This window comes from Oncorhynchus kisutch, linkage group LG23 (assembly GCF_002021735.2).
Source record: "Oncorhynchus kisutch isolate 150728-3 linkage group LG23, Okis_V2, whole genome shotgun sequence".
Classification (NCBI taxonomy): Eukaryota; Metazoa; Chordata; class Actinopteri; order Salmoniformes; family Salmonidae; genus Oncorhynchus; species Oncorhynchus kisutch.
The window spans coordinates 46,993,020-47,006,472 of record NC_034196.2 but is presented as its reverse complement, the minus strand read 5'-3'; the positions used below and the strand labels follow the sequence as shown (position 1 = coordinate 47,006,472).

The following is a 13,453-nucleotide window of genomic DNA, read 5'->3' as shown; positions in this document are numbered from 1 at the left end:
ACTGGTACAGAGTCAATGTGGAGGCTATATACAGGGGGTACCGGTACAGAGTCAATGTGGAGGCTATATACAGGGGGTACCGGTACAGAGTCAATGTGGAGGCTATATACAGGGGGTACCGGTACAGAGTCAATGTGGAGGCTATATACAGGGTATTACGGTACAGAGTCAATGTGGAGGCTATATACAGGGGGTACCGGTACAGAGTCAATGTGGAGGCTATATACAGGGGGGTACCGGTACAGAGTCAATGTGGAGGCTATATACAGGGGGTACTGGTACAGAGTCAATGTGGAGGCTATATACAGGGGGTACCGGTACAGAGTCAATGTGGAGGCTATATACAGGGTGTACCAGTACAGAGTCAATGTGGAGGCTATATACAGGGTATTACGGTACAGAGTCAATGTGGAGGCTATATACAGGGGGTACCGGTACAGAGTCAATGTGGAGGCTATATACAGGGGGTACCGGTACAGAGTCAATGTGGAGGCTATATACAGGGGGTACTGGTACAGAGTCAATGTGGAGGCTATATACAGGGGGTACCGGTACAGAGTCAATGTGCGGGGGCACCGGTTAGTCGAGGTAATTGAGGTAGTATGTACATGTAGGTAGAGTTAAAGTGACTATGCATAGATAATAAACAGAGAACAGCAGTAGTGTAAAAGAGGCGGGGGGGGCAATGCAAATAGTCTGGGCAGCCATTTGATTAGCTGTTCAGGAGTCTTATAGCTTGGGGGTAGAAGCTGTTCAGAAGCCTCTTGGACCTAGACTTGGCGCTCTGGTACTGCTTGTCGTGCGGTAGCAGAGAACAGTCTATGACTTTTCATCCTCGACTATGAGATGGGGTGGTTATGACGTTGAAGCCGTGGGAGGCCGAGGATGATGCACTGATGATGATGAGGAAGGCTTTCTTGATATATGGATTCCACGGTGAGGGTGAGTGGTGCTGTGATGTGTGGGATTGTCTCGGATCCTAGTGGTTGACTATCCAGAGCTTGAACCGGATAAGGAGAGGAGAGCGGGTATGAGGTGAGGTTAAAGGAGGAGGTGAGGGCCTGGTCAATAAAATTCCCTGTGGCGCCGGAGTCCACTGGAGCTGTTGAAACAAAACATGAAGGACAGCCAGCCAGTGAAATTGATACTAGGAAAGGTTTGGTGGAAAGTGATGATGATGGGATACTCACTCCTAATCCAGAAGACGGGTGGTCATGTCCCTCTGCTCTCGTGAATCCCCAGTTAGAACGTACCGGACACCGTTTAAGCTGGTGCACTTCCTGGCCGCAATAAGGATGGAGCCCCAGCTGTTTACGATGGCGTTGCTCAGCCGCAGAGAGGCGTGTGGCCCCCATCTCCATGTGTTCAGGCTCTGACTCAGAATGATCAACGGAGGAGGGAGAGAGGCGGTGGGGGGTTACCGACGCTCCCGAAGCAGGTTATCCAGACGTATAAGTTGTCGTCTCGGCACGCCAACTCCGTCTGGACCTCTGCGCGCAATCTTCTTCTGAATAGGATGCGGAGTGCCGGCATCCTAATGCTGGTTGGCTTTATCTGCTGTGTTTGGTTTTGGCGGCTGTTAGGTTTCAAGTGACTTTCACTTCTTCTCCAGCACCGGGGCAGCAGGATCATTAGAGTAGGCGGGATTAGTGCAAAGACACACCTTGTCCAGAAGGCCAGCCCAAAGCTGCTCAGGGCCCAACCAAAGACACACCTTGTCCAGAAGGCCAGCCCAAAGCGGCTCAGGGCCCAACCAAAGACACACCTTGTCCAGAAGGCCAGCCCAAAGCTGCTCAGGGCCCAACCAAAGACACACCTTGTCCAGAAGGCCAGCCCAAAGCGGCTCAGGGCCCAACCAAAGACACACCTAGTCCAGAAGGCCTTCTGGCCACTCCCTCAGAGGTCTGAGGAGAATCAACCTTCTTGGCCACTTCCCCAGTGGTCTGAGGAGAATCAACCTTCTTGGCCACTCCCCCAGTGGTCTGAGGAGAATCAACCCACTTGGCCACTCCCCCAGTGCTCTGAGGAGAATCAACCCACTTGGCCACTCCCCCAGTGGTCTGAGGAGAATCAACCCACTTTGCCACTCCCCCAATGATCTGAGGAGAATCAACCCACTTGGCCACTCCCCCAGTGGTCTGAGGAGAATCAACCCACTTGGCCACTCCCCCAGTGCTCTGAGGAGAATCAACCCTCTTGGCCACTCCCCCAGTGGTCTGAGGAGAATCAACCCTCTTGGCCACTCCCCCAGTGGTCTGAGGAGAATCAACTCTCTTGGCCACTCCCCCAGTGGTCTGAGGAGAATCAACCCTCTTGGCCACTCCCCCAGTGGTCTGAGGGGAATCAACCCTCTTGGCCACTCCCCCAGTGGTCTGAGGAGAATCAACCCTCTTGGCCACTCCCCCAGTGGTCTGAGGAGAATCAACCCTCTTGGCCACTCCCCCAGTGGTCTGAGGAATTGGTGGATATGGTTGATATAAATATATAAATGGTTGATATATGTCACGCCTTGGTCTTAGTGTTTTGTGTTTTCGTTATATATTTGGTCAGGCCAGGGTGTGACAGGGGTTTACGTGTTGTATTTCGTATTGGGGTTTGTTGTATTTGGGATCGCAGCTGATTAGGGGTGTTGTATAGGCTTGGCTGCCTGAGGCGGTTCTCAATCAGCAGTCAGGTGATTCTCGTTGCCTCTGATTGGGAACCGTATTAAGGTAGCCTGAGTTTCGCTTTGTATTTCGTGGGTGATTGTTCCTGTCTCTGTGTAGTTTCACCAGATAGGCTGTAATTAGGTTGGTGGGTGATTGTTCCTGTCTCTGTGTAGTGTTCACCAGATAGGCTGTATTAGGTTGGTGGGTGATTGTTCCTGTCTCTGTGTAGTTTCACCAGATAGGCTGTATTAGGTTGGTGGGTGATTGTTCCTGTCTCTGTGTAGTTTCACCAGATAGGCTGTATTAGGTTTCACGTTCCGTTTGTTGTTTTTGTATTTATTAGTTATTTCATGTACCGTCACTTTCTTTATTAAAGATCATGATTAACCACCACGCTGCATTTCGGTCCGACTCTCTTTCAACAAACGAAGAACGCCGTTACAATATAAATATATAAATTATTGATATAAATATATAAATGGTTGATTTAAATACATAAATTATTGATATAAATATATAAATTATTGATATAAATATATAAATTATTGATATAAATATATAAATTATTGATATAAATATATAAATTATTGATATAAATATATAAATTATTGATATAAATATATAAATTATTGATATAAATATATAAATGGTTGATTTAAATACATAAATTATTGATATAAATATATAAATTATTGATATAAATATATAAATTATTGATATAAATATATAAATTATTGATATAAATATATAAATTATTGATATAAATATATAAATGGTTGATTTAAATACATAAATTATTGATATAAATATATAAATTATTGATATAAATATATAAATTATTGATATAAATATATAAATTATTGATATAAATATATAAATTATTGATATAAATATATAAATTATTGATATAAATATATAAATTATTGATATAAATATATAAATTATTGATATAAATATATAAATTATTGATATAAATATATAAATTATTGATATAAATATATAAATTATTGATATAAATATATAAATGGTTGATGCAACTCTCAGCCACATTTGCGACAGACAGAACTTTTAAACTTTTGTTTATAATCTATTTCACTTGCTTTGCCAATGTAAACATATGTTTCCCATGCCAATAAAACCCATTGGAGGGAGGGAGGGAGGGAGGGAGAGAGAGAGACAGAGGGAGGGAGGGAGGGAGACACAGAGAGAGAGAGACACAGAGAGAGAGAGAGACAGAGAGAGAGAGAGAGAGAGATAAGGGATTTCTATGTAGGAGGTGAAGGGATTTCTATGTAGTAGGGCTCTGTTTCTGTTTGAGCCATGATGTGTGTCCACTCCCACACAGACCATAGATTTCCCTTCAGTTCCAGTTCAACACTGACTGTATAATAAACAATGACTGAGGGACTTTCACTTTCAGAATGACCCACTGATTTACAGCATCAGTCAGTGCTGAGGATGTTAGTAGTGAGGGACTTTTACTTTCAGAATGACCCACCATTCTATTCCATCTGGTGTACAGGAAAGACCCTGAATTAGCTTGACCCAAGTTACTGCCATGATGACACAGACAGCTTCATCAACAACGGTAATGTGTGTTATGTGACAATAAATAGTAGGTTAATTACCCAGCCAAGGAGATACAAATAGTCGAGTCATTTTGGTTTTGAATTTACATTATCAAAAAGCTATGTCCTTACTTTAGAACAAAATGCAATTGACCTCTTGGCTGTCTGTTGTATCACACGGTCACAGGCCCTCCCAGTCAATATAGTGTTTATGAAGATTGCCTGCTGCAGTTGCTTGAGAGATGTCCTGCTTGCAGGGGAAGGGGGACGGGTGGACCGGGGGACCGGGGGACGGGGGTACGGGTGGCATCAGCATCACGCCAACATGCCCTCGCTGTGAGCATTCCTAGAAATGGAAAAGGGAGAAATACTTGAATCAGATTGGTGACACTTGACCCGGTCAAAGGTCAAAACAGAGTCTTAAACCCAATTCACCTTCATAACCTATAGCCTGGTGGAACCGGCCTGATGGCTTCATTTACCATTCGTGATATATGCAGCGATCAGGATGGTTCCACCGTGCTAATCATAACCATCGTTGATAATGTAATCAGTGCTCTGTGTGTGTGTTTGTGTGTTACCAACTAGTATCTTTGGTGAGGGGCCAGGAGCTGGCAAAGTACCTTGGGGCGCTGGCAAAGTACTTGGGGTGCTGGCAAAGTACCTTGGGGCGCTGGCAAAGTACCTTGGGGCGCTGGCAAAGTACCTTGGGGCGCTGGCAAAGTACCGTGGGGCGCTGGCAAAGTACCTTGGGGCGCTGGCAAAGTACCTTGGGGCGCTGGCAAAGTACCTTGGGCAAAGTACCTTGGGGCGCTGGCAAAGTACCTTGGGGCGCTGGCAAAGTACCGTGGGGCGCTGGCAAAGTACCTTGGGGCGCTGGCAAAGTACGTTGGGGCGTTGCCAAAGTACCTTGGGGCGCTGGCAAAGTACCTTGGGGCGCTGGCAAAGTACCTTGCCTCCAGCTCCATCTCTTGCCTGTTTACCAACGGTCGTCGAACGGTCGTCGAAGGGGAGAGACCAGAATTAGGTAGGTTTAGTCTGACCTGTTCAAACTTTAACATAGTACATGTTTGTGTGTCAGACCTGGCACTAGGCATAACATTTGCCTTGTATTGTCTTTTTTTAAATTATTGAATTGAATGTTATCAGTCAATATGGGGAGGGAGAAACCCTGTGTATTCTGGACCAGGATCAGTCAATATGGGGAGGGAGAAACCCTGTGTATTCTGGACCAGGATCAGTCAATATGGGGAGGGAGAAACCCTGTGTATTCTGGACCAGGATCAGTCAATATGGGGAGGGAGAAACCCTGTGTATTCTGGACCAGGATCAGTCAATATGGGGAGGGAGAAACCCTGTGTATTCTGGACCAGGATCAGGTATCAGTCATCATGGGAGGGAGAAACCCTGTGTATTCTGGACCAGGATCAGTCAATATGGGGAGGGAGAAACCCTGTGTATTCTGGACCAGGATCAGTCAATATGGGGAGGGAGAAACCCTGTGTATTCTGGACCAGGATCAGTCAATATGGGGAGGGAGAAACCCTGTGTATTCTGCACCAGGATCAGTCAATATGGGGAGGGAGAAACCCTGTGTATTCTGGACCAGGATCAGTCAATATGGGGAGGGAGAAACCCTGTGTATTCTGGACCAGGATCAGTCAATATGAGGAGGGAGAAACCCTGTGTATTCTGGACCAGGATCAGTCAATATGGGGAGGGAAGAACCCTGTGTATTCTGCACCAGGATCAGGTACTCCTGTTGTATATGGGACACCGTATAGGAAGGTATGAACACTCTGACATGTTACCATGGTAACCCCATTACCAGCAGACAGGAAGGTATGAGCACTCTGAAATGTTGCCATGGTAACCCCATAACCAGCAGACAGGAAGGTATGAACACTCTGACATGTTACCATGGTAACCCCATTACCACCAGACAGGAAGGTATGAACACTGAAATGTTGCCATGGTAACCCCATTACCAGCAGACAGGAAGGTATGAACACTCTGACATGTTACCATGGTAACCCCATTACCACCAGACAGGGAAGGTATGAACACTCTGACATGTTACCATGGTAACCCCATTACCAGCAGACAGGGATGGTATGAACACTCTGACAACATTCTGCAATAGTTATGATATGTTAGGAATTCTAATTTCTTGTGGCTAATGCTAATGTTAGCTAACTGGCTCACGTTGGCTAGACTAGGGGTTAGGCCGGGTTAGAGTTAAGGTTAGGAGTTAGGTTAAAGGGTTATTAAGGTTAGGGTTAGGGGAAGGGTTAGCTAAACAGGTTAAGATTAGGGTTAGGGGAAGGGTTAGCTAACATGCTAAGTAGTTGCAAAGTAGCAAAACATTTGTAAGTGCTTGAAAATGGCTAATTAGCGATAATGCTGTCCATGATGAGATTCGAACATTCAACCTTAGACATTTTTGCCTGAAGTAAACTTCTGTCTTGTGTAACCATACCAAACGTAACATATCATACTAATTTCTGGGTCACAGATTTATGTTTACTATGTTACGACTATTCTATGAGACCACAAAAAAAATCCCATGGGATTTATCGCTAGAGTAAAGGGACGGGGTTTAGAGAAGGGGCTGTTATCGCAGTCTAACCAAGTCTGGCTGCTCAATCGGAAATGGCACCATTACTCAGCTATCCTCTCTCTCATACGAAGCATCTAGACTGAGTGTACAAAACATTAAGAACACCAGCTCTTTCAATGACATAGACTTGACCAGGTGAAAAGCCATTGTCCCTTATTGATGTCGCTTGTGAAATCCACTTCCGTCAGTGTAGATGAAGGGGAGGATACAGGTTAAGAAGGATTTTTGCCCAGAGCCAGTAGTAGATCTATAATGAAGATCTGTATGAGGAAGTTACAGAAGCCATACCAAGAGCAGCTACTTTCACATGTCTCTTGGTCAGAAAACCTGTCACTTTCTGTGAGATATGACTTGCTTCAATCTGTAAAACACCGTAAGATTCCCCCCCCCTCCCCTCCCAACAACTCTCTGCTCCCCACCCCCATGTGGTTTGGTTTCGCGTCAGGTTAGTGGCTTGTGAAATCAGTAGTAGAGACTACTTCGTGTCAATCAATCTCACAGTTGTTTCACACCTTCCTTACAGGACTCCTTTCTCCTTTGGCTCTGTCATGTTGGGAAAAATAATAGATAAATACTGTTTCTGTAACAGATAACTGGGTACTTAACTATGTAGACATCTGACTGACAATGTGTATTACTATTTAACAATGTGTTTTACTATTTAACAGAGTACAGAGTGAGTGGTATATGTTCAAGCTGTGTACAGTAGAACTGTCTCAATGTGTATTACTATTTAACAGAGTACAGAGTGAGTGGTATATGTTCAAGCTGTGTACAGTAGAACTGTCTCAATGTGTATTACTATTTAACAGAGTACAGAGTGAGTGGTATATGTTCAAGCTGTGTACAGTAGAACTGTCTCTTGATGACGACACAACAATGTTCCTGTTTCAGAAACATGCTCCTTTTATTGGTTTGATTTTTAAAAAATCATTCAAGGAAACAATGAACACTTTTTCAAGAAGACGGCACATTGAAAACCAAAAGAAATCAGTCGAAACAACAGTTTAAACCAAGGCAAGTCGCCCTGTAGCCGATAGACATGTTTCCCTCTCATTGTACAGCCAACTATATTCAGACGGCTACTGTCCCAAAATGGCACCTTATTCCACAGAAAATTCATGTATCAGGGTGCAATTTTCAGACGCACCCTCTGACATAGAATTTTCCCTTGGGTACACACCAACAGCTGTGTCAGTGCTCAACAGGATATGATGTCATAAACTACAGCTTGACTTCCCTTTAAAACCCTTATTGATCCTTTACAGCGAAATAGTGTTTCTCATCATCGTCGTCGTAGTGAATAAACACAACTTATCTTCAATGTTCTGTTAACTTATTCAGACGGTGTAGCCACTTGTCTACCTTACAAGTGACTTTATGTATGGCTGTATATTCAATGTGTTGTCATTTTATTCAGAAAAGGTAGCCGCTTGTCAAACACTGTCTCTTACAGTGCAGAGGTGAGCACCTAACCACCTGTACCACAAAACAAAAAGCCTGGGTCCCTGGGCCTCTGGGTCCCTGGGCCTCTGGGTCCCTGGGCCTCTGGGTCCCTGGGCCTCTAGGCAGACGGAGGCAGTTCAACGCTCACATACGCCATGTTACACTTACAACTTGGGTATCTATGACTGTCTCAAATCAACACGTATAAACTTAAGCAGCAAAGTCCCATTGAGACCAATGTTTCTTTTGCAAAGAAGTATTCCATGTTATTGTGTAAGTGCTGATAAACTATTATCTTTGGCTTGATCATGAGGGGTCAGGGTGCTTACAATTTTAAATCAGGTCATCTCCAAATACCTGTATTAGCGCGCTTTAAAATGTTATCATCGCTTTAGCCTAACAAATCACCAGGTTAACTGGAGAAAAAAATAAATGTCAAACCGGCACCAAATCACAGACAGTTGTTTGTAGATTCTACTGCTTGACATTCCTTCTCTCACGTGTATAAAAAAGACATGTCTCAGATTGGCTCAGTTACTGAAAATGAAAAACAGTCTGAGAAACTAAACTAAACCTTCTCCTCAAAGAGGAGCAGCTCTTTTCAGGAAGGAAAGATCCACACACAGCGTCGATTGAACACAACCTTCCTAGTCCCATCAAACAACCTTTTTTTTTTAAATCTGACTTATCCTGGGGGAAAAAATTATGAAACGTATGACTACTATTTGACTGAAATCGACACAAGATGACTTTACACGACAAAGAGTAGTGTTCCTATGTGCACACACCTACTTCAGTACATACAAAAAAATATTATTTGAAACATCCACCTCAATAAATCATGTATATTATGGAACTATAACAATCACACCAACATGTCAGAAGGTTTAACTCATCCTTTTCACTCAATCATTGAACTGTAACAATGTTGAATACATTTTGTACAAAAATATAATCATTATCATAATTGACTTCAAAAGCCTTATTCAAGTTTAAAAAATACATATTTTCCTCGACGTTCACAAAAATTATTTAAGAGATTTGAAGTCTGTCTTGACTATTCGCTTTTTTATTTATTTCTCTCCAGACTAAGACATACACTGAGTGTACAAAACATTAAGAACACCTGCTCTTTCCATGACATAGACTGTCCAGGTGAAAGATCCCTTATTGATTTCATTTGCTAAATACACTTAAATCAGATGAAGGGGAGGAGACGGGGTGAAAGGAGGATTTTTAAGCCTTGAGACAATTGAGACATGTATTGTGTATGTGTTCCATTCAGAGGGTTAATGGGCTAGACACAATTATAAAGTGCCTTTGAATGGGGTATTGTAGTAGGTGCCAGACGCACCGGTTTGAGTCGTGAACTTTAACCCTGCTGGGTTTTTCACTCTCAACAGTTTCCCGTGTGGATCAAGAATGGTTCACCACCCAAAAGACATCCAGCCAACTTGACACAACTGTGGGAAGCATTGGAGTTAAAATGGGGCCAGCATTCCTGTGGAACGGCTTCGACACCTTGTAGAGTCCATGTCCCGACGAACTGAGGCTGTTCTGAGGGCAAAAGGGTGATACAACTCAATATTAAGGTGTTCCTAATGTTTTGTACACTCTGTGTACATAAATACCATTGTTTATGTATATACTGTAATTATAGGGAAGTACATTCAGTGCACCAACTATGTAATAGTACTTACAGTATAGAGACTTAAAGATATCTTTCAAAAATGTTTAAGCATCAATCAACAAAACAGTTTTCTTTAAGTTGCCATGTTGGTCCACTGCATTAAATCATTGTTTTTGTGAAGAAGTTAAACTAATTCATATAGAAAGTGGAGCGCTTAGTATATGATTTAAATACTTTATCGACAATCATAGGAAAACATTTTAAATAAAGTATGACATAGTTCGTAGAAACATGTCAACACAGAGTCCATGTTGAGACCACAGATAAATATCACACAAGATTTCATGTTTTCATTTATGTGCAATATCATATTTCCCCAAAAACATAAATACCAAAGATACATTTTGCGTAAATAAATTGCTCCAGAAATGTTATAAAACAAGAAATAAAATCATTATCTATCTATTGATTAAAAGCCCTTGTCTTGTTACTTCATCGTAGCTTGCTGCATTCTCAAGAAGCCTCTTGTCTGTCTGTCTGTTCGCCCGTCCGCCCGTCCGTCCGTCTGTCTATTAACACAACAAGTTTATCTAAAATGTATGTGAAAATGTATCTCTGACACAGTGTAGTTCAGGTTAACACAGCACTGATCCACAATGTTACCACATTGAACATCATTAGACTCCTACACTAAAACCTATAGGTCAACATCACAGGAAGAACAGTGCAAAGGGTATTTTGGTTGGAATGGAGGAAAATCTTTCAGAATTACCAAGGTTCCAAAATGAATTACCAAGGTTCCAAAATGAATTACCAAGGTTCCAAAAGGAATTACCAAGGTTCCAAAATGAATTACCAAGGTTCCAAAATGAATTACCAAGGTTCCAAAATGAATTACCAAGGTTCCAAAATGAATTACCAAGGTTCCAAAATGAATTAATTACCAAGGTTCCAAAATGAATTACCAAGGTTCCAAAATGAATTACCAAGGTTCCAAAATGAATCAGCCATGTTCCAAAATGACAACCAATAGTAATCTTACAAAGATGTGATTGGTTTAAATCTATTTAAACTATTTATATATCACCAGAAGCTTCTGTCTGTTTCACATGAACACAGTTATTTAATAAAAAACACATTTAGGTCTGGATTCAATCCGGATCGCACAAGATCCGTGTTAAAATGAAAAGGTCATTTCCGATTAAGCCGACATATGCATCTTTTACCGTGAATGCAGTCTCTGCAAACGCGGGAACATTGTCTTTAAATTTCAAACAAGCTATAACGCGGATATTCGGCAATACTTTGGCAATACGGATTGTATCCAACCCTTAGAGTTGAAAGTCTCAAGAGGTTGGTTTTGCTGTCATCTCATACACACATTGCACAATTCTAAACAGACAGATAATATATTCCAAGACAAGAGACTAAAGTGACTCAAAGAAATAAATCTGCACCTCTTATCTACATCACATTATTAAGCCCGATGGATTTGATCAACAACATTGTGATACTTTGACCAATTATATTTTTGTTTTAAAGCGGAAAAAGCTTAAATTCCCATAACTTCAAACTACAGCGTAGAATGAGTATGATCAGGGCCTTGAGGTGCCACACGAGACTCTTCCAGTACCATTAATTGTCATTTGTTCTAAAGTCAAACTACAGATGTAACCTTATCATCTGACTCAGGTAATGACAATTATACCTGACAAAACTCAGGTAATGACAATTATAACTGACAATACTCAGGTAATGCCAATTATATCTGGCAATACTCAGATAATGACAATTATACCTGACAATACTCAGGTAATGACAATTCTAAGTGACAATACTCAGGTAATGCCAATTATATTTGGCAATACTCAGATAATGACAATTATAACTGACAATACTCAGATAAAAATATAATAGAACAGTGTTTTGATGCATATTCTTTTTTTATCATAGAGATGACCTAGAACGTAGAAATTCTTGTTCTGAGGTGATGGGAACCCCGGATGTTTCATACTCTCTCAGTTATTATACTTCCTGTTTACCACAAACACCCGGGACCTACTGAACTGTATACTAGAGGCACAATATCCTCCGCTCCTCACTCTTCTAATGGTTACATGGTTCAGTGTTGTAGACTGCAGTCGTCAGTCTGGTACTCTCCTGTTAAGCAGAGGTTTTCATGTGGCACTCTTCTGTTATGCAGAGGTTTTCATGTGGTACTCTTCTGTTAAGCAGAGGTTTTCATGTGGTACTCTTCTGTTAAGCAGAGGTTTTCATGTGGTACTCTTCTGTTAAGCAGAGGTTTTCATGTGGTACTCTCCTGTTAAGCAGAGGTTTTCATGTGATAATCTCCTGTTAAACAGAGGTGCTTTGGTCACTTTCAGGGCTGCGCGAGGGCAAAATAAAAGTGAAATGTCTTGTTGTGTTACTACTACAACTCAAAGTGTCTGTAGAGGTTAGAGAGGTGGGATTCTCCCTTCTCCCCAACCGCTCACGTAGTTAGCATAGAGAGGTGGGATTCTCCCTTCTCCCCAACCACTCACGTAGTTAGCAGTTAGCATAGAGAGGTGGGATTCTCCCTTCTCCTAAAACCACTCAATGAGTTAGCAGTTAGCATAGAGAGGTGGGATTCTCCCTTCTCCTCAACCACTCACGTAGTTAGCAGTTAGCATAGAGAGGTGGGATTCTCCCTTCTCCCCAACCACTCACGTAGTTAGCAGTTAGCATAGAGAGGTGGGATTCTCCCTTCTCCTAAAACCACTCAATGAGTTAGCAGTTAGCATAGAGAGGTGGGATTCTCCCTTCTCCTCAACCACTCATGTAGTTAGCAGTTAGCATAGAGAGGTGGGAATCTCCCTTCTCCTCAACCACTCACGTAGTTAGCAGTTAGCATAGAGAGGTGGGATTCTCCCTTCTCCCCAACCACTCACGTAGTTAGCGGTTAGCATAGAGAGGTGGGATTCTCCCCAACCACTCACGTAGTTAGCATATTTCACTTACCATCACAACACTCCTCATCCCTGTACAGTAGAGGTACTACCTCCTTTATAGAGGACTGACTCAGAGCAACAGAACAAAAAAATACACTTCTCATCCCTGTACAGTACAGTCCGTTGATCAACAGTTGGTGCTGTCCCTCTCCCTGGTGCTGTTGGCCTGCAGGGTGGCTGAACTCACTGCTATCTGGCAGCCATTGGTGACGTGATTCATGACTTTCTGTTTGAGCTGGGCCACCTGTTCCCTCAGTACCGAGGCGGTGGAGGTCAGGTCACAGTTCTGGGTCTTCAGAACCTTCACCTTCTCCTCTAGCCTGGAGATCCGCTCCAGCTTCCTTTTACGACACTTAGACGCCGCGATCCGGTTACGTAGTTTCTTCCTCTCGGCCTTGATCCTCTCCTGGGTCTCCAGTTCGATGGGAGAGAGCGAGGGAGGGGAGGAGGTGGGGTCCCCGGGAGGATGAGGGACCTCTGGGACAGTCTGAGGGGCGTCCAACCCCCTGTTGTGGGGATTGTGGGGTCCCTGGCCTCCAAGTCTGTGGGGG

The 13,453-nt window shown here is 42.9% G+C and overlaps 1 protein-coding gene across 1 annotated transcript in view; it reads right to left on the bottom strand.

Annotated features, from left to right (window-relative positions):
- Nucleotides 1-7,718: 7,718 nt before the first annotated feature.
- Nucleotides 7,719-13,453, bottom strand: part of LOC109884854 (transcription factor AP-1-like) — a 7,698-nt gene continuing 1,963 nt past the window's right edge. Inside the window, exon 2 of the mRNA XM_020476761.2 lies at nucleotides 7,719-13,453. This exon is cut by the window's right edge and continues 768 nt beyond it. Within this exon, the coding sequence (XP_020332350.2) occupies nucleotides 13,030-13,453 (424 nt within the window). The 3' untranslated portion in view covers nucleotides 7,719-13,029.